Source organism: Monodon monoceros, unplaced genomic scaffold (genome assembly GCF_005190385.1).
Source record: "Monodon monoceros isolate NGI ecotype Baffin Bay Population unplaced genomic scaffold, NGI_Narwhal_1 Super_Scaffold_8, whole genome shotgun sequence".
NCBI classification, from domain to species: Eukaryota; Metazoa; Chordata; class Mammalia; order Artiodactyla; family Monodontidae; genus Monodon; species Monodon monoceros.
In genome coordinates this window covers 66,376,612-66,397,083 of record NW_021703785.1, presented here as the reverse complement: position 1 = coordinate 66,397,083, position 20,472 = coordinate 66,376,612, and the positions used below count along the sequence as shown (strand labels likewise).

The 20,472-nt window shown below is 33.6% G+C and overlaps 1 protein-coding gene across 9 annotated transcripts in view; it reads left to right on the top strand.

The window, feature by feature from the left end:
* PDS5B (PDS5 cohesin associated factor B) overlaps positions 1-20,472 on the top strand; it is a 197,791-nt gene that overhangs the window by 68,051 nt on the left and 109,268 nt on the right. For all 9 annotated transcript variants that reach the window (XM_029209806.1, XM_029209799.1, XM_029209804.1 and 6 more), the window contains 5 exons: positions 7,279-7,405; positions 10,417-10,620; positions 13,582-13,668; positions 13,777-13,874; positions 14,693-14,819. In XM_029209806.1, the coding sequence (XP_029065639.1) occupies positions 7,298-7,405; positions 10,417-10,620; positions 13,582-13,668; positions 13,777-13,874; positions 14,693-14,819 (624 nt within the window). In that variant the 5' untranslated portion in view covers positions 7,279-7,297. The remainder of the gene's footprint in view (positions 1-7,278; positions 7,406-10,416; positions 10,621-13,581; positions 13,669-13,776; positions 13,875-14,692; positions 14,820-20,472) is intronic.

Below are 20,472 nucleotides of genomic sequence, written 5' to 3'. Positions count from 1 at the left end.
AAAAAAAATTTTACAAAGCAATCCCTTCATAATAGCATCAAAAAGAACAAATTACTTAGAAATTAACGAGGTAAAAGACTTACATACTGGAAACTACAGTACATTGGGGAAAGAAATAAAAGAAGACAGATAAATAGACATCCAGTGTTTATGGATTGGAAGACTTAATATTGTTAAAATATTAAGCAATATTTAGAACTTCTAATTTTGTTTTCTCCTTTTCTCACTGATGTGCCATGCCACTGTATTCATATATTACATTTCACGTCGTGTGGGTCTATTTCTGGGCTAATATTTCCCATTGATCTTTTTCTGCTCCAGTACCACACCATCTAAATTACTTTAGCTTTCTAAAGGTATTTGATATCTGGCAGAAAAGTCCATTCACTGTGTTTTTCTTAAGTATTCAGTATCTTGCTATTCTTGGCCTTTTGAATTTACATGTCGTAAATTTACGAGTTTAAAAAATTAAACTTGTCATCTTTCTTTAAATATCAAAACCTGGGCTTGATTGGGACTGTAGTGACTCCATAATCAGTGTGGGAAGATTTGCTATCTTTATAATATTTGAGACTTTTGTGAACAAGATATCTCTTTATTTAAATTTTCTTTAACTTCTACCAATAAAGCTTTATGATTTTTCTCTGTAAAACACATCTTTCGTTAGATTAATTCCTGGGTAGTTTATGCATTTCAATGTGAATTGTAGTTTTAAAGGTTTTGGTTGCTATTATATAAATATAATTGATTGTTTTGCATTTAAAACCTTTTTATTTTGAAATAATTATGGACATAAGGTTGCAAAAATACTACCTAGAGTCTTGTGAACCCTTCATCCATCTTCTGCCAGTGGTGACATCTTATGTAACTTGTAGCACAATATCAAATTAGGAAATTAACATTAGCATGGTGTTGTTGATTAGATTACAGACCTTAGTTTTCTCACATTTTGCATGCTTGCTCGCTCTTGCTCTTGCTCTCGCTCTTGCTCTCGCTCTCGCTATTTCTCTCTCCCTGTATGTGTATGCGTACTTCTGTGTAGTTTGATCCCATGTATAGATTCATTTCACCACCACTACAGTCAACATACAGAACTGTAAAGGAATTCCCTTGTGCTACTTGTCATGCTCATCCATGCTCCCTGGCAACCACTAATCTGTCCTCAATGTCCATAGTTTTGTCGTTTTTGAGGATGTTAAATAAATGGGAGCATAACAGTATATAACCTTTTGAGATTGGCTCTTTCAGTAATAAGTTATTGCATTTATCAGTAAAACAGTTTTTTTTTAAATTGCCAAGTAGTGTTTCATTATGCAGATCTATCAGAGTTTGTTTAACCATTCATCCATTGATGGGCATTTTGATTACTTCTAGTTTTAAGGTATATGAGCAAAGCTGCTATAAACATTCTTGTACAGATTTGTTTGAATAGAAGCTTTCATTTCTCTGGTATAAATGCCCAAGAGTGCATTTTCTGGTTTGTATGGTAAATACATGTTTAGTTTTATGAAAAACTACCAGACTGTTTTTAAGTATGGCTGTACTATTTTACATTTCTACCAGCAATGTGTGATAGATTCATTTTGTTTGCTTTCTTGCCTATGTTTGATATTATCACCAGTTTTTATTTTAGCCATTCTAATAGTATATAGTGATATTTCATTGTGGTTTTAATTCGCATTTCCCTAATGATTAATGATGTTGAATATCTTTTCATGTGCTTATTTGCTATCTGTATATCCTGTTCAGCTGTCTGTTCATGTCTTTTGCCCATCCTGTAATTGGGTTGTTTGGTTTTTTATAGTATCCTTTTGAGAGTTCTAGATATAAGTCCTTTGTCATATATGTATTTTCAATATTTTTTCCCATTCTGTAGCTTATCTTTTCATTCTCAACAGTTTTTCACAGAGTAAAAGATTTTAATTTTTGAAGTCCAATATATCAGTTTTTAATTTTATGGATTTTGCTTTTGGTGTCATTTCTAAAAACTCTTTGCCTGGCTTCAGTACTGAAGATTTTCTTCTCTGTTTTTTTCTAAAAGTTTTTTGTTTGCTTTGCAGTTTATATTTAACTTCATGATCTATTTAAAATTTTTGTATAAAAGTATGAGGGAGCTTCCCTGGTGGCGCAGTGGTTGAGAGTCCGCCTGCTGATGCAGGGGACGCGGGTTCGTGCCCCGGTCCAGGAAGATCCCACATGCCGTGGAGCGGCTGGGCCCGTGAGCCATGGTCACTGAGCCTGCGCGTCTGGAGCCTGTGCTCTGCAACGGGAGAGGCCACAACAGTGAGAGGCCCACACACCGAAAAAAAAAAAAAAAAAAAAAGTATGAGGTATTTAGGTCGTTTTTTTATTTTGTTTTTTTAGTCTTTACATTCAGTTGCTCCAGCATTATATGTGGAAAAGTTTGTTATTGCTCCATTCAGTGGTTTTTGTATCTTTGTAAAAAAAAAATCAGTTGGACGTGCTTGTGTGGATCTCTTTCTGGGTTGTCTGTTCTGTTCCATTGATCTGTGTGTCTGTTCTTCTGCCAAATTCACATTGTCTTGTTTACTCTGGCTATATAGGAAATTTTAAAGTTTAGTGGAATGAGTTCCTCTCACTTCATTCTAAAATTAGCTCACCTCTTCTGGTTCCTTTGTCTTTCTAGGTAAACTTTAGAATAAGCTTGTCTCTATGAAAAATCTTGCGGGGATATTGTTAGAATCCGTAAATCCATCAGTTTGGGAAAGAATCTTGAGTCTTTCGGTCCATGAACATAGTATATCTCTCCATTCATTTAGATCTTCTGTGTTTTTTTTTCATCAGTGATTTGTAATTTTCAGCATACCAGTCCTGTATATGTTTTTTTTTTTTTTCTGTATATGTTTTGTTAGGTTTGCACTAAAACGTTCTATTAACGGGAGGGTAGTGATTGAAAGTAGTATTGTGCTTTTAACTTTGGTTTCTGTTTCTTGGGAGTATATAGAAATAAAATTGATTTTTTATGTTGATCTTTCTATCCTGTAATCTTTTTTAAAAAAATTTATTTTTGACTGTGTTGGGTCTTTGTTGCTGTGCGTGGGCTTTCTCTAGTTGCAGAGATTGGGGTCTACTCTTCGTTGCGATGCGTGGGCTTCTTATCGTGGTGGCTTCTCTTGTTGCAGAGCACAGGCTCTAGGTGCGTGGGCTTCAGTAGTTGTGGCACATGGGCTCAGTAGTTGTGGCTTGCAGGCTCTAGAGTGCAGACTCAGTAGTTGTGGTGCACGGGCTTAGTTACTCTGCAGCATGTGGGATCTTCCCAGACCAGGGCTTGAACCCGTGTCCCCTGCATTGACAGGTGGATTCTTAACCACTGTGCCACCAAGGAAGTCCAATATATCCTGTAATCTTGATGAACTAGTTTTTTTTTTTTTTAGGATTCCCCAGGAATCGTCTGTATAGACAGTCGTGTCATTTGGAAGTAAGGATGATTTTAGTTCTCCCTTTCCAATCTGTATGCCTTTATTTTCTTTTCCTTGCCATATTGTGCTGCCTAGGGCTTCCAGTATTATGTTGAATAAGAGTGGTGACAGCAGACATCCTTGTCTTGTTTCTGATTTTGAGAGGAATTATTCAGTCTTTTGCCGTGAAGTATTTTGTTAGCTCTAGGTCATTGATGTTTGCATATTGATTTTTCTACTCTACAACCTTGTTAAACTCAATTTTATTAATTCTGATGTTTTATCTATAAATCTTTGGAGTTTCTGTATACATAATCACGTAATCTGCAGGTATTGACTGTTTTGTTCCTTACTTTGTATCTTTATACTGGATACCTTTTTCTTCCTGTGTTGACTAGCATCTCTATTACAGTGTGAAATAGAAGTCATGATAGCGGGTATGTTTTTACAGGTCCTGAAAACAAGTAGAACACTTTCAAAAGGTCATCAATAAATGTGATTTATGCTGTAGGGTGTTTATAGCACCCTACCTTTCTCAGATAAAGGAAACTTTCATATAAATTTTAGTTTGTTGAGCTTTTTCTTCTATTTTGTTTTATAGTCAAGAATTGATGTTGAATTTTTATCATTGTCTCTTCATTTTTGACCTTATCACATGGTTTTTCTTTTTTAATCTGTAAATATGATGAATTCAACCTTGCATTCCTTGGATTAAACCCAGTCTTTTATATGTAGCTACATTTGGTTTCTCAATATTTTATTTAAAAATACTGTATCTGTAAACACAGAAAAGATTGGTCTGTGATTTTTTTTCCTTTCTCTTATTTTTTTCATTGGGTTTTAGTATCATGGTTATGCTAGTTAGTTACATAAAATTAGTTGGGAAGGATTCCCTTGTTTTCTAGTCCTTGGAAATATTTATATGACATTGGAATTATTTCTTCCTCAGTTATTTGGTAGAACTCATTAGTAAAGTCATGTAGCCTTGGGTATTTGTCCTTGTGGAAAGGTTTATTGATTATTGATTTTCTTTCTTGGTGGCATTTTTTCTTCTTGAGTAACTTTTGGTAAGGTATAGATTTTCTCCAGTTTGTCTAAATTTTTAAATGTTTTTATGTCGAAAATTGTAAGATTGGCCTGTGATTTTTTACTTTGTTGATCTTACGCTTATTTTTTTTTCTTTACCCCTGATTCATTGATTCTTAGAAAGCACTTTACATTTTTAAATGTTTGGAGATTTTCTTTTTTTGTTGTTGAAGTATAGCATAATTCAGAAAAGTATAAAAATTATAAATGGCTAGCTCTGTGACTTTATACAAAGTGAAAACAATAGTGTGACCAGCATCCAGATATATAAGTAGAACATTAACTGTACCCAAGAAATATTCTCTTACTCCTCTTTCAAGTTACATCTCCCACCAAAGGAATTCACTATTCTAACTTGTAACATCATCGGCTAGGTTACCTTATTTTTGAATTCTGGAAATGTAGTCATATTTTATGTATAGTGTTTTATATCTGGCTTCTTTCACCTAACTTTCTTTGTAATGTTAATCCATATTGTGTGAAGCAGTAGCTTATTCACTCTTATAACTGTGTTGTATTTCATTGTATGACTATACTACAATGTATCTTCATTCCACTGTTGATAGGTTTTTTGTTTTCTGTTTTGACTAATATGAATGGTATTGCTATGAACATTTTTGTGTCTTGTAGTGGACACAGGTATGTGTTTCCGTTGAGTAAAATACCAAGGAGTGTATCTTGGGGCCTACTTATTTATGCTTGTTAATTTATGTTTAGCCTAAGTGCTTTATTTTGTTTAGTGTTTGCATCCTTTTTTTCCATCCTTTTACTTTCAGTATCTCATATCATTATTTAAAAAATTTTTGTAATCTCTCTATATTGAAGTTTAAAAATCTTGTATGTACACCATATATACCATATTGTAATATACTGATATATGTTAAATACTGTTCTAAGTACTATATATAGTAACTTATTATACATTTCAAGTTTTGTCTGGCTCATTTGTCCTTATTTCACTGTATTCCTAAAACTTATATTCCTTGGATATAAACTTCAGCTTTGCAATTATATTCTTTAACCACATTGTGGGTGACATTTTGATGTCTTCTGGTTTATATTGTTGCTAGTGAGAAGTCACTATTAGTTTAAATACTGTTCCTTTGAAGGTAATATGTCTTCTATAAGGTTTTGTTTGTTTTTTTGGAATTATTATTTTGAACTTAATTCTGTTTGGCTTCTTGAATTTGTGAATTGGTATTTATGATATTCACCTCATAGAGAGGCCTCTGCCTTATTTCTCTTCTTCTGGTACTCCCATGAATCATAAGTTAAGCTATTTTACTTTTTCTTTTGTGTATTGCAGTTTTATGTTTCTCTGTTCTGTATTTTTGGATAATTTCTTCGGACATCTTTTGTAGCTCATTAAGTCTCATAGCTTTTCTTAATCTGCTAATAAACTCATCCATTAAGCTTTTACTTTCAATTTTTGTATTTTTTCATTTTTAGTAGGTCTTTTTTGTTCATATCTTTTAATTTACTGTATAATTTTTTTATTCCTTGTAGATTTTTAGACTTATCTTTTATTTCTTTAAAATTATAAATGCATTTGACCCTTGAACTAATGGAGGTTAGGAGTGCTGATTCCCCCCCCAACCGCAGTTCAAAATCCATGTGTAACTTTATACTTAACCCTTTGTATTCACTGTTATAAGCATCCATGGATTCAACCAACCATAGACTGTGTAGTATTGTAGTATTTATTGAAAAAGTTCTGTGTATAAGTGGACCCATGCAGTTCAAACCGATGTTGTTCAAGGGCTACTATACAGTTGTATAGTAGTTTTATAATCCATTTGATGATTGTAATATTTGAAGTTTTGGGGGGTCTGGTATTTCTGCTGGTTCTTGCTCATTGTGCCTTGCTTGCTTAGATGCTTGGTTATTTTTGACTTGATAATGCTTATTGTCCTAGAAACATCATATGGGGATTATTTGAAGTGTAGCATGAAGGTGCCCTCCTCTAGGAGGGCTTGAATGTACTTATATTATGGGGGTGTTACCAGTTGAGGGTCACTGAGTTCTTGTATTGAGGTTCTCTGGACTACGTAGGCAGTGTGAACCTCAGCAAATGTGTAGGCTTATGGCCAAAACTAATTAGCTGTTCCTCCCTTGTATCTGCTATTACTTTGCTCTGCTTAATACCAAGGCAGCCTTCTCTGCTGTCCCTGTGGGTGGTAATGGCAGCATGGGCACATGTTGACTTGGTTTAATTCTTTCCTTTGCAGGTATTATCTTTTTTGGGTTGGGGTAGTATTCTACATTAATGTCAGGAGGGTCTCTGATGTTCTTCCTTGACAGGACTCTGTCCTTCTTTTTCCATAAGATCACCAAAACTGAACTCTGGATTTGACAGGGTTGGCAGGTGCCTTCAGGGTGTAAGTGGATATAAAGTTCCATTTAGTTCTCTGGGTTCCTGAATTCCCTTAGATTTTGGCCCAAGTAATTTGTGGTGCTATTAAAAAAAATGCTGTGTGTATTTTATATATATGTAAATAAGTAAGTAAATAAATAAATAAAATCACTTAGAGTTTTTTTGTTGGAGGGTCAGTGCAAATAACCTAGCTTGCCACTAATGGAAATGAAAGTAAAAATAAAATTTTAAAAATTGGGGAAATATTCAGTAAAATGATTTTCATTAATTAGATAAGTGAATTACTATAAATTAGGAAGTAGTTATAATTTTTTGTAGGGAGAGATTCCTTTTCATGTTTATTATGAATGTTGTTGATACTTATTTTTTGGTTTGCATCTAATAGTTTTCTCATTTTAGGGGTAAAGATATTTCCATCATGGCTCATTCAAAGACAAGGACCAATGATGGAAAAATTACCTATCCTCCTGGTGTCAAGGAAATCTCAGATAAAATATCTAAAGAGGAAATGGTGAGACGGTTAAAGGTGAGTAAAATTGGGTTATGTCCTTTGGACATCCGTTTAGGATAAGCAGAGCTGGGGGAGGACACCTGTGGAAATCACATAGGGCTGTATCTTGTTAGGGCAACTTCAAGCAAATCAAAGCAGAAAATGTCTCATGGCCAAAACTAATTAGCTGTAATTAGGAGTTAAGAGAGTGGAGTAGATAAAGAACTGTAGGGTTTCCTTAGCTATTGTTAATGGGAGTGCAATTAGAAAGGTGAAGCTTACATTTTCTAGGGCTGTTTATACTTGGGTATAAAGAACAAACCCACAATACGCTTATACTCATTATTATCTTTAGAAAGTTGTCTCCTTCTCCTATATCTCATTTATTTTATAAAAGCAACCACTTTAATTTGAGAAAAGAAATTTTAATTCTACTGAATACTAAGGCTGTATTTTACTTTCTTGTATTTTGAAAGTAGGTTAAAGAGCTTTACTTTTAGCTCTCTGCTTCTGATGTACAGCAGTGAGTCAAGACTGATGGTGAACTTCCATTCGTGAGGCAGTTACTCTATGGTTAGACTCTCTTCACATTTGTTTGAATAATATTTCATCTTTGTCTTCGAGGCAGTGATAGTCTCCGTGATTAAAATGGTTAAAAGAGCAGAGTGGCCAAGAAGATTGTTAAGCTGATTAGTTCAGATGGTCTTTATTTTTGAGCATTTTTTTCAGTTCAATGTTGTATCTACCTAGACATGTTGCTTGTTATATTATTATCAATATTTACCAGTATTTCAAGTGTAAAAGACTTACCTTAATTAATCATTGAAGGCCCAGGAGCCTTGAAGTACTACTTTATTGTTGCATGGTTTATTTATTAGAGGAAAAAGACCCTAATACTATTGTAAGTTTCACATAAAGTCTTAGTATTATATCCTGTGCATAAAGTATTAGAATGTCAGATATAAGGTGTTTGTTATTCAAAGCAAAAGACATCTTTGAGCAGATTAAATTTACCAATATGTGGATTTTATATCTAGTTGGGAACTGTGTATATTTTATTAAAAATGGTTAAGCTACAGGTCTTCCCTGTTGGCGCAGTGGTTGAGAGTCCGCCTGCCGATGCGGGGGACACGGGTTCGTGCCCCGGTCCGGGAAGGTCCCACATGCTGCAGAGCTGCTGGGCCCGTGAGCCATGGCCACTGAGCCTGCGCGTCCGGAGCCTGTGCTCCGCAATGGGAGAGGCCACAACAGTGAGAGGCCCGTATACTGCCAAAAAATAAAATAAAATGGTTAAGCTACAAACTCTAGATATGAAATTTTTCATTTCTATGTATTTAGATTTTCTTGACCTATTAAGTTTTTAGAGAAAGAATACATTTATTTCCTCAGATTTGTTTATTTCAGCAATGATATCATTCTTATTGTTTGCTAAGAAATGAACATTAAGCACAGAGATATACTTACAAGCATTTAGCATTTAGTGTCTTTTATGGATGTTATTTTCTCAGACATCTTTTTTAATTTAGAGGACTCATATGAGTTATTCGTGAGTTTTATAACACCATTTGAGTTGGTCACAGTATTGAGGAATTCCCATTATCTAGCCCTTGAATAAACTTTATTGATAGTTTTGGTGGAATGATTTCCACAGTGCTCACATTTAGTGCTTGTAGTAAGCTTTCATTATTTTGTAGACATTTCTGCTCAGCAATAATCTGGTTACTTTTCTTCTCTTTCTTTTTTCCTGATTTACACTGCCTACTGTTTATAGCAACCGTCTTAGAGAAATATAGGAAGGATTTAATGTGGGATGATGGTAATTTTTGATATGTACAAGTACAGGTATAAGTTTTATAAGTTATAAAAACTTGCTAATATGTAAAGTGTCATTGTTTATGTAATTTCTAGAATTTCTTATAACATTTTATTTAAAATATACTGAATCTCTCACTCTTGTGAAGCCATTCCAGGGAAAGAAAGAGTTCCTTGCATATAGCTTTTTTTTTTTTGTCTTTTTTCATAATACATCAAAGCCATCAAAGCATATATCTTAAAAGTAATAAAATTAAAAAGTTAGGAGAGTAGCCCTGGACATTGTACCCTTAAACTAATTGTAGTGTCAGACTGGAAAGATTAGTCTACTGATGGTTCTGGCCTCTGGTGTAGTAGAACTGAGGGTCTGCTCTGTGAGGAACACTGTTACCCACAGCTGCTCTGAGAATTCAGTAATACATTGGACAATTCATTACTCAGAAGTCTAACTCTACAGCAGAGTGGAAATCCATGCAGTTATGTCTCAAAGACCAAGCCCAGCCCTACTTGTTGATTAGTATTTGTAGCGCCACCTAGTGGATGCCAGGTTGTCACCTTTGCATTAGAGTTGTGTTTAAATGTCCCTGACGAGTTCAGCAATTTTGTCAAGTCTTATGTTAAGTAGGAATAGTACAGACTGAGGCTTCCTTGTGACTGCTGATACTAAAATTAGAGAAAGCTCTTCACAGAATTCAAACTATATGATTTTTCATCATTGTTGTTTCCATCCCACTTCTTTTATGTCAATGTTTGCTTTCTTCTGCTCACTCCATACATGCCATTGAGTCCTACTAATGAATTGTCCATCTCATATTGTCTTTAACTGTGGTACAAGAAATATTTAATTGGATGCTACAGTAGTTACTTCATGGTAGCTTTTTAATGTTTAGGGATTCATCTTTGTCATCCTTTCTTGAATCTGTTTATATATTCTTTTTTAGCTCAGTGTTGTAAAAGTGAGACTAGAAGTACTATGTTAAGCTACTTTTAAACTTTTAAAATCTGGTTAGCAGGTGTGATGGGTAAATGAAAAGTATTTTATTTAGTCTTTTAAAGAAAAGTTGTATTTGCCCTATAGTTCAGAAAGGTCTTGTTCTCTCAGATAGATACTTTTAGGGGAAACATGAAAGTGTATTTATTGGAAGTTAACCTTTGTAATTAATATGGCTTTTATTTCAAATGAATATATTTTTACATGGAGGACTTCATTATTTGATTATTTTGTTTTTATATAGATGGTTGTGAAAACTTTCATGGATATGGACCAGGACTCTGAAGAAGAAAAGGAGCTCTATTTAAACCTAGCTTTACATCTTGCTTCAGATTTTTTCCTCAAGCATCCTGATAAAGATGTTCGATTACTGGTAGCCTGCTGCCTTGCTGATATTTTTAGGATTTATGCTCCTGAAGCTCCTTACACATCCCCTGATAAATTAAAGGCAAGTACTGATTAAAAGAACTGCCAAGATTGACTGATACTTTATCTTTCTAAAATGGGAATTAAAGTATTTAGATTATTTCTTTAGATTCTTTGACATTAGCTGCAGCAGTCTTTTGTTAAACTATTGTACTTCTGTTTTCTGTAGAATTTCCTACCCCCCATTAGTATTTAATTTTGTAAAACAATTTCTGATCTTCAGAATAAGAAGTTGATTAGTAAAGTATTTTCTATACTTTTTTTTTTTTTGGCCATGCCACACAGCTTATGGCATCTGAATTCCCTGATCAGGGACTGAACCTGGGCCACAGTAGTGAAAGTGCCGAGTCTTAACCACTGGCCCGCTAGGGAATTCCCTATACTTTTTATATTATGTCATCATTAGTGGTATTTCAGTATCAGTTGGGGACACTTGCTTTTCCTTTTTAAAAATTCATATTGAAGACCATGTTCATTATTTAAAACACAGTATCTAGTGTAAGTCTGAATTTATAATATATGAATCCTAATTCACTTAATGTAAGGTGTGATGTGAATTGTTTTGAAGAAAATACAATGAACAAAATTTTAATGAAAGGTAGAAAGCACACTTAGTACTTGGTTATGGTAGTTGTAAGTAAAGGCATGTGAATGAAATAATTTTTAAAAGATGAGAAAAGAAGGAGAATAGCATGATTAATCCAGTGGGTAGAAAGCATGAAAATAAGTAGAGCGGTGCAAAAATTTATTGAATGAGGCAAGTTATAAGAAAATTAGAAAAGCCAACAATAATAAAAGATAATTGGGGAAACGGTTAGGAAATGAGTCCCTAGGAAGATTACCCAGTATGGAACAAAAAGACAATTTAGGTTTATTTCATTTAACAAATATTGATGTTAGTTATTATATGTCAGGAACTGGGTTTACCTTGGTGAAAAACAACCCAGACTCGGTTCTTGAACTCAGGGAGTTGCTTCTTAAAAACTGGAGTGAGGAACCTGCTCATTTGATCAAGTCAGCCAAGACTCCAGTAAGGAATGCCCAAACTGCTGTGGACATGCTTGTTTCATATATCTTAGGATGGGGGAGGTAGGGGACAATATTTGTCATCTAAAAGTAAAATTGAATTGTAAGATTTGAGAATGGTTAGAGACTTAAAGTAGATAATATGAGCTGGCCTGTGGAGTTGTGTACCCAGGTGTATATCCTGATTTCTAATTGTGAACCTTTAATTTGAGGTACTTAATTGGTTTAAGGAGTAATTGTATTTGGTTGACTGTGGGCTGTGGCTCTTCCTCACTAGATGTTTTGTTGGCATTCGCATGAAGAGGGAAGTCTAACTTAAGAGTGCTGCTACATGATTTCTTCTACCTCTCTTGTGGATTTCTCAGTTTGCGTTATCAGTGATCTGTCTCAAGGCTTTGGGGTAATGAAAGTCCTCCCAAAAGAATAGCTACAAATCTTTTCTATTAATAATAGGACAGTTTTTGAGAAGAATATTGAAGAGGTATGATTAAATTAGAGTTTTTAGAATCTAGTTAAAATTTTTAAGTATTTTATTTTTTCTGGTCAGTTTTTTTTAAATTAAATTAAATTTATTTATTTGTATACAGCAGATTCTCATTAGTTACCCATTTTATACATATCAGTGTATATATGTCAATCTCAATCTTCCAATTCATCCCACCACCCCTCCTCCCCCCACCCGCTTTCCCCCTCTGGTCAATTTTTTTGGCTCTTATTTTAAATGCCACTTTTTTCTTTTATTGGGGTAGTATTAAAAATTATTTGAGGGTGTTTCTGAATACTTACAGAATAGTTTTCACTCTGTTTTGGTTAGTATCAAGTTTGTATTTTTCTTTGTCTACAGTAGTAATAATAGAAAATTGTGACACTTTGATCCTTACCTTTCCACTGTCAGTTTGTTATTGTCATCAGAAAACTCTTTTTATATACCCAGCTTCATGTTTAGGTCAGTGCTTGTTAGAGAGATGATCAATGAATATTGTCTTTCCATCTCCAGGTAGATTCAGTACAGCAGTTGTTCTCTCTTAGTCGAACCAGAAAAGGTTCGTTCATGGAGGACATATTTTATACAGTACTACTAACAAAGTAATTGTACCTTTTTTTAAAGTAACCATTTTTGAAGGATGTACTTGTGATAGTATTTTTCTTGAAAATCTACTCAGTAATCTGCATATTCTATTTCTTCCCTTTTAAGAAACGCTTGTTTATCGTTTTACTTATGAGGGAAACATCTTTTTCTTTTTGATTGATTAGCATGCTTCCTTTGTAGAATTAGCTTTAATAATTTTAACCTTTTCCAAATTTTTCAAAAACGATCATCATAAAAATTTGACTCAAAGTGATATTGAACTTATCTTTACCCAGGTACAAAGGGGTGTGCAGTAAAAAACCGAAAGCAAGAGATGGGGATAGATTGATAAATGGTAGGGAAGAACAAGTAGTTATAATGACAAGGTAGGAAGCTTGACGAGTTAACTTCTGTGGGTCTTTTTTAAATTTCTAAGCTTCTGCAATCTATTGTCTTCTCACTTGGTGATTTTATTTTGGAATTTCAAGTTTCCTAAACCATGTTCTTGCTATATAATTACCATATATAGTGCTATTCCAGCAAACCTGATCAGTTCAGCTCTCAGTCATTGCAACCTGTTTGTTTTAATGACAGCATAAATTTTAGTTTACTCCATTTTCAGGTCTGTTTTTTTTAACCTACAGTAAGGTGTTTTTCTTTCTCTACTTTAAGATCATAGTAAATAATTTACCGTTTTCCTTTAAAGGGCAGTAAGATATTTGGTGATCTCATGATGATGCACATTTTAAAAATTCCAGCCAAGTAGAATTTTTTTAAACTGGTTCTTTACAATTTATCATGATAGATACACATGAGTGCTGAATTATCTTTAGGAATTTAGTGGATATTTTCATAATCTAAACAAAACTTTGTCTTTTTTTTTTAAAGGATATATTTATGTTTATAACAAGGCAGTTGAAGGGGCTAGAGGATACAAAGAGCCCACAATTCAATAGGTATTTTTATTTACTTGAGGTAAGCAATATATTCTATCTTGAGATGACATTTTAAACTGGGTTTTGTGCTTGTATATATTTACTAATTAAAATTTTACCCTTTTCCTTTTTTATGTCTTATTTTTAGAACATTGCTTGGGTCAAGTCATATAACATATGCTTTGAGTTGGAAGACAGCAATGAAATTTTTACCCAATTATACAGAACATTATTTTCAGTTATAAAGTAAGTTTACTTTACAAAGAATATAATCTTTTTTTAAATGTAAAGAATTTTTAACTTACAGGTGAACCTGCATAAACTGTTAACTGTTAACTATGATGAATATTGGAAGGCTAAGAGTTATAACTTAAGAACTCATTAACATAATTTTTATAGATGTTTGGACAGTGAATACAGCTTAATTCTGTACTGTAGAGAATAATAGTGGCATAAGGTGATCTATAGCCTTATATAATATATATATATATAAAATATTTAAAGCCTTATATATAAGCCTTATATAATATTAAAGCCTTATATAATATATATAAAATATTTTATTTATTTATAAATAAATATATATATTATATAAAAATATTTTATTATAAATAAAATATTTATTTATAAAATATATAAAAATATATAAAATATTTTTGGCTTATGTTATTTTCTTTTATTTAAATCACATATTACTGACTCCTTAATTCATGTGAACAGTTGAGTTCTTTGTGTATTCCTTAAATTTATCTACTAGAATTAACTTCCACAAAGTAGTTTTATTTTCTGAATTTAAGGCAAAACTAAAGTTGCATTTGATTTAATTACTTTTGATTGTGAGACTGGTAAAAATTAGGAAAAAGTAATCCTGGAAATGTAATTTAAAAAATATTTTGGATGCTATTGTAAGATTTGGAAGAGAGCGAAGCTTTAAATGAATATGTAGAATTTGATTTAATTAATACCTGAGTATCAGTTTGAAATAAAGTGTAATGTTCTATGTTATGATTAAATCTTATAAATTTCAGATATACTTTAAATGAAATATCAATTTTGAATTTCAGCAATGGCCACAATCAGAAAGTTCATATGCATATGGTGGATCTCATGAGTTCTATTATTTGTGAAGGTGATACAGTATCTCAGGAGCTTTTGGATACAGTTTTGGTAAATCTGGTACCTGCCCATAAGGTAAGTAGCAATATATATTGAAATGTATCGAAAGCTTGTTAATATTAGGGTCCAGAATTTGCTTACGTTTAAAATGCAATTTATCCTGCTTTATAGTTTTGGAGACTTTTATTTTATTTTATTATTACTATTTTTTTTTCTGGTACGCGGGCCTCTCACTGTTGTGGCCTCTCCCGTTGCGGAGCACAGGCTCCGGATGCGCAAGCTCAGCGGCCATGGCTCACGGGCCCAGCCGCTCGGCGGCACGTGGGATCCTCCCGGACCGGGGCACGAACCCGTGTCCCCTGCATTGGCAGGCGGACTCTCAACCACTGCGCCACCAGGGAAGCCCTGGAGACTTTTATTGATTAATATTAATGTACATCTCTTGTGTTTAATAAAACATGATACACTTATTAGTCACTAATTAAATGAAGAAATAACAGTACATGTGATAAAGTATCTGTAATAACTCAGTTTTGTATAGGATTATGTTTCAAGGAACACATTAATAGCTACTTTGATGCTATTATATAACTTTATATGTTGGGAGATACACAACCAAATAAGGCCTTAGGTAAAAGACAGTGATAGTGTAGATGGCAGGGAGGGGTGAAATTAAAAGGGAAGTCTTGGGCTTCCCTGGTGACGCAGTGGTTGAGAGTCTGCCTGCTGATGCAGGGGACACGGGTTCGTGCCCCGGTCCGGGAAGATCCCACATGCCGCGGAGCGGCTAGGCCCATGAGCCATGGCCGCTGAGCCTGCGCGTCCGGAGCCTGTGCTTCGCAATGGGAGAGGCCACAACAATGAGAGGCCTGCGTACTGCAAAAAAAACACAGAAAAAAAGGGGAAGTCTTTACTAACTTGGAGAAAAGGATATGTTGATGACACAAGCATTTCTTGCCTGGGTGATATTAATCAAGTTGTGTGTGTGTTGTGTGTGTTTTTGTATGTTTCGTTCTTCGAAAATGACTAACACTTGAGTAAGCAGTTGGAAATATGGTTCTGTGATTCACCAGTATAAAGATCTCTGCAAAATTAAGACCTTTCTGGAAAGATATAACTTAAATTTATAGCTACACAGCATTCACAAATATAATGCTTCATTAAAAATGACCTCATAATCCAAAATTCCCAAACTTTTAAGAAGTCCGTCAATACTGAAAATCAGACACTAAGTAAAAATTCAGATAATATATTTATTGGATAAAAATATTAAATACCTTTAAAAGGATTAAAGATAACAATTTTATGTTTTAATCTCTAGAAGCATAAGAGTTAAGTATGATAGCTAGACATCTGAAAGGAGAAGAGGTATGGTTAGGAAAAGTAGAAATGAAAAATGTTCATAGACATCAAAATATTTTTTGGATTATAAAAGATATTTAGAGAACTAGGAGATAGAGCTGAGGAAATTGTACAGATACAGTGAGGTAGAGTTAAGGAAAACATAAACGGTAGAATGAAAAGGTCCAGTATATTTAAAAGTGATGCAGAACACTGAGTAAGAATGGAGAAGAGATGATATTCAAGTAGATATTTGCTTAAAATTTTCTAGAACGATGAAAAGCGTAAATTTATGAGTTAGGTAACAAAAGTGTCATGAACAGAATAAATAAAAATAAATCCCAGTGTAGGCATATCCTGGAGAATTTGTAGAATGACAAAATAGAAATTATCTATAAAGCATCCAGAGGGAAAAGACATAGCCCTTAACAAGGAATAAACATTAAACTGATTGCTGAGTTCTCAGTAGCAAGGATAGATGCCAGAACATAATGGACCTATATTTCCAAAGTACTGAGATAAAAACTGTATATGCTGGCACACAGTTGCTATCCAATATGAGTGAAATTAAGACATTAAATATACAACTTGTCAATAGATCCTTCCTGAAAGAACTACTATTTGAGTACTTCAGAATAATGGAAATTGAACTTGAAAGAAGTGAAATGTAAGAAGTATTGGTGAACAATGAAATGCTCTAAATAAGAACTAACATATAAAACAAGAACAGTAGCAATAATAATTATAATGATTAATTAAAGGAATTTTAACAAAATGGTCCTAAACCACTGGATAAAAATAACATGTAAGATTGAATGGCCTAATAGAGTCAAGGAGTGATATGATCTTGCTGATGATTAGGAGTATAGAGCTATTGATTTACTTTGAACTTTATTATTTTTTTAAAATTAATTTATTTTTGGCTGTGTTGGGTCTTCATTGCTGTGTGCGGCCTTTCTCTAGTTGCGGTGAGCGGGGGCTGTTCTTCATTGCAGTGCGTGGGCTTCTCACTGTGGTGGCTTCTCGTTGCGGAGCACGGGCTCTAGGTGTGCGGTCTTCAGTAGTTGTGGCTCACGGGCTCTAGAGCGCAGGCTCAGTAGTTGTGGCGCATGGGCTTAGTTGCTCTGCGGCATGTGGGATCTTCCCGGACCAGGGCTCGAACCCATGTCCCCTGCATTGGCAGGTGGATTCTTAACCACTGTGCCACCAGGCAAGTCCCTGACAGGTGGGTTCTTAACCACTATGCCACCAGGGAAGCCCTACTTTGAACTTTAAATGAAGTATTCATGTTAAAATTTTAAGGATTACAATGCAAGGAAGAATTACAATAAATGTAAATGGCCCAAATTTACTACTTCAGGTTGTCAGATTAAATTAAAAATAATTCAACTGGTCATTGTTAATAAGAGATAACAAAAATACTGTCACAAAAAGGTTGTCACTAAAAGGATGGAGAAAAGATTTGCCATGCCAGGCACATAGTAACTGAAGGAAAACTGAAATAACTTGTATTGATTTTAGATGTTATAGTCTTTACCAGGTAAAGAAGGGAGTTATACAATGATAAGTTTTAGTTCTCAGGAAGATGCCTAAACTTGTATTCACATAGGCTCAAAATATATAAAGCATACATGGGAAGAATTATAAGGAGAAACAAACTCACAATTTGGTGGCCATTTTAATACATTTCCAATTGATTATAAGTCAAATAGACCAACAGTTCTTGAGGATTTTAAAACAAAAAACTAACAAGCCTCTAGCACTCATAATTAATCTGTCAAAAGAGTAAATCATGATGTCAGTTATAAGAAATTTAGAAATAATAATTAAAATGATACATATTAAAACCTGTGGGATTCAACTTAAATGTTTTAATCTAACTTTAGTTTTTTGTTTTTTTTTGCGGTACGCGGGCCTCTCACTGTTGTGGCCTCTCCTGTTGTGGAGCACAGGCTCCAGATGCACAGGCTCAGCGGCCATGGCTCACGGGCGCAGCCGCTCCGCGGCATGTGGGATCTTCCTGGACCGGGGCACGAACTCGCGTCCCCCGCATCGGCAGGCGGACTCTCAGCCACTGTGCCACCAGGGAAGCCCTAATCTAACTTTATAGTTAAAGTGTCCAGTTCAAGAAATTATAAAAGTATCGTTAGAATATACAGTCCGTACAAGAAAGTAAACCATGAAGAACAGAAATGAATGAAATAGAAAACACAGTGACATTTCAGAAAAACCTAAAGTTGGTAATTCAAAAAGTATATTAAATAGGCATACCCTTGGCAGTTTGAGTCAGAAAAAGGGAGATGGTATTAATATACAGTTTTAGAATGAAATGAGGAACAGCAGGCATTAAAAAGATCAAAAAACAATTCCATGAACAGTATTTTATGCTAACATATTTGGAGTTGGACAAAACAAATTTCTAGAAAATAAAACTTGCCAATTTTTCTCAAGAGAGAAAATCTTGAATAACCTTTAACCAATAAAAGAAATTTAATTGGTTTTAAAAACTATATCCATAAAACAAACAAAAATATTTCCTCCTAAACAACGATGACAGTAATAATAGCAACAGCAGCAGAACTCAAACCAACTATGAAGGAATTTAAACACATCACCAGGAGATTTCTGTTAATCATTTAAGTGCCATGTAGTCCTGATATTCAGCAAACTTTTTCAGATTATAGAAGAGGAAGGCATGCTCCACAATTCACATTATGAGCAGAATATAGTCTTCATAGGGAAAACTAGAGAAAACCAAGTTCAAGAAAGGAGGATAATAGGCTAATTTAATTTATAATACATTCATGTAAATCCAATATAAAATAATACTGGACACTATCCAGAATGATATAAAGTAATATTGGTAATGAGCAAATTGGCTAAATTTTAGGAATTCAAAGATGGATTAACATTAAAAAATATTTGTGGAAATTAACAGAACAAAGAGAAAAAATAATCAGTAGATGTATGAGAAAACCATTTGATAAAATTCAGTATAACTTATGATAAAAAATATTGTTAGCATATTTGAAATAGAAAGGAACTTCCTTAAATTGATAAGGTTATGTATGATAACTGCACTTAATGGTGAAATGCTGAAGGATTTTCTTTGAAGTTAGGAACATTCTCAAGATGTCACTTCTACTCAGGAAAAAGTCAAGTATGCTATTTCGAATCGGCATTAAACTAGAAGCCTTAAGTTAGTGGAGTAAAACAAGAGAAAAGATAAAAGGATTAGAAAGAAGAGACAAAACTGAAATTATTTGCAGATGTTATGACTGCCTGTGCAGAAAACACAAAACAATGTACAGATTAGTTTCTAGACCAAATAAGAAAATTCTGCAAAGTTGCTAGATATAAGATCAATATATAAAAATCTGTTAGTATAATTTCAAAAAATTTTTATTTGTATCTTTAACAAAGACTTGAGCTACTTAGAAATTTATTAACAATGTGCATGACCTTAATGTTCAAAGTTATTACAGTTGTTGGAGAAGTGTAAGAGACGACTTAAATATGTTGCATGATTTGTTATAATTGTTTATGTGATGGGAAACTCAGTATCACAATAATTTCATTCCTCTACATACTAATAGATAACCTAATCAAAATAGAAATTGTGAATGTGTATTGCGTGTGTATATGTGCATGTGTGTGTAGTTTGACAAATTGGTTTTTGAAGAATAAGAAAGTGGGGACTTATCTTACCTGGTGTTAAGACATTATTTCCATATGTCTCTTTGACTGTAATCAGGCAGTAATAGACAAAGGGACATATGGAAGTAATGGAAAATTTACAAATGGTACATGGTTGTATAGAAACTTGAGAGTGTGAGTATTACAGGGAAGTCATTGGAGGGAATAATGGACTTGAATATCCATATGGAAAATAGTATAAGATTCTTATTTCACACCATGCATAAAAATAAATTATGGGCAGAATAAAGATCTAAATCTGAAAAGCAAATCTTTGAAATTTTATTTGAAAATATAAAACAACGAATTAACCTCAATATAGAAAAGAATTTAAAAAATATAGAGAGTGCACAAGCCAAATAGGAAAAGATTAATATATTTGGTTATATTAAAATGAAAACTTTTGTATGTCTTAAGATACCATAAGCATTGTAAAAACATAGGTATAGGCTCTAAGATATGTTGTGCATGTAATTGGCAAATGTTTAGTGTATAGAGAAACTCTACAAATAAGAACAAGACAAAACAGCTCATTTGAAAAATGGCAAAGGTAGTATTTATAGAAAATTATTTCTTATATGCACAAGGAGGCATGTATCAATACAAGACAGCTTAATGTCTATGAATAGGAGAATGAGTAAATAAGCTGTAGCATATTATATATGAAAATACTAAACAGCAGTTAGATATT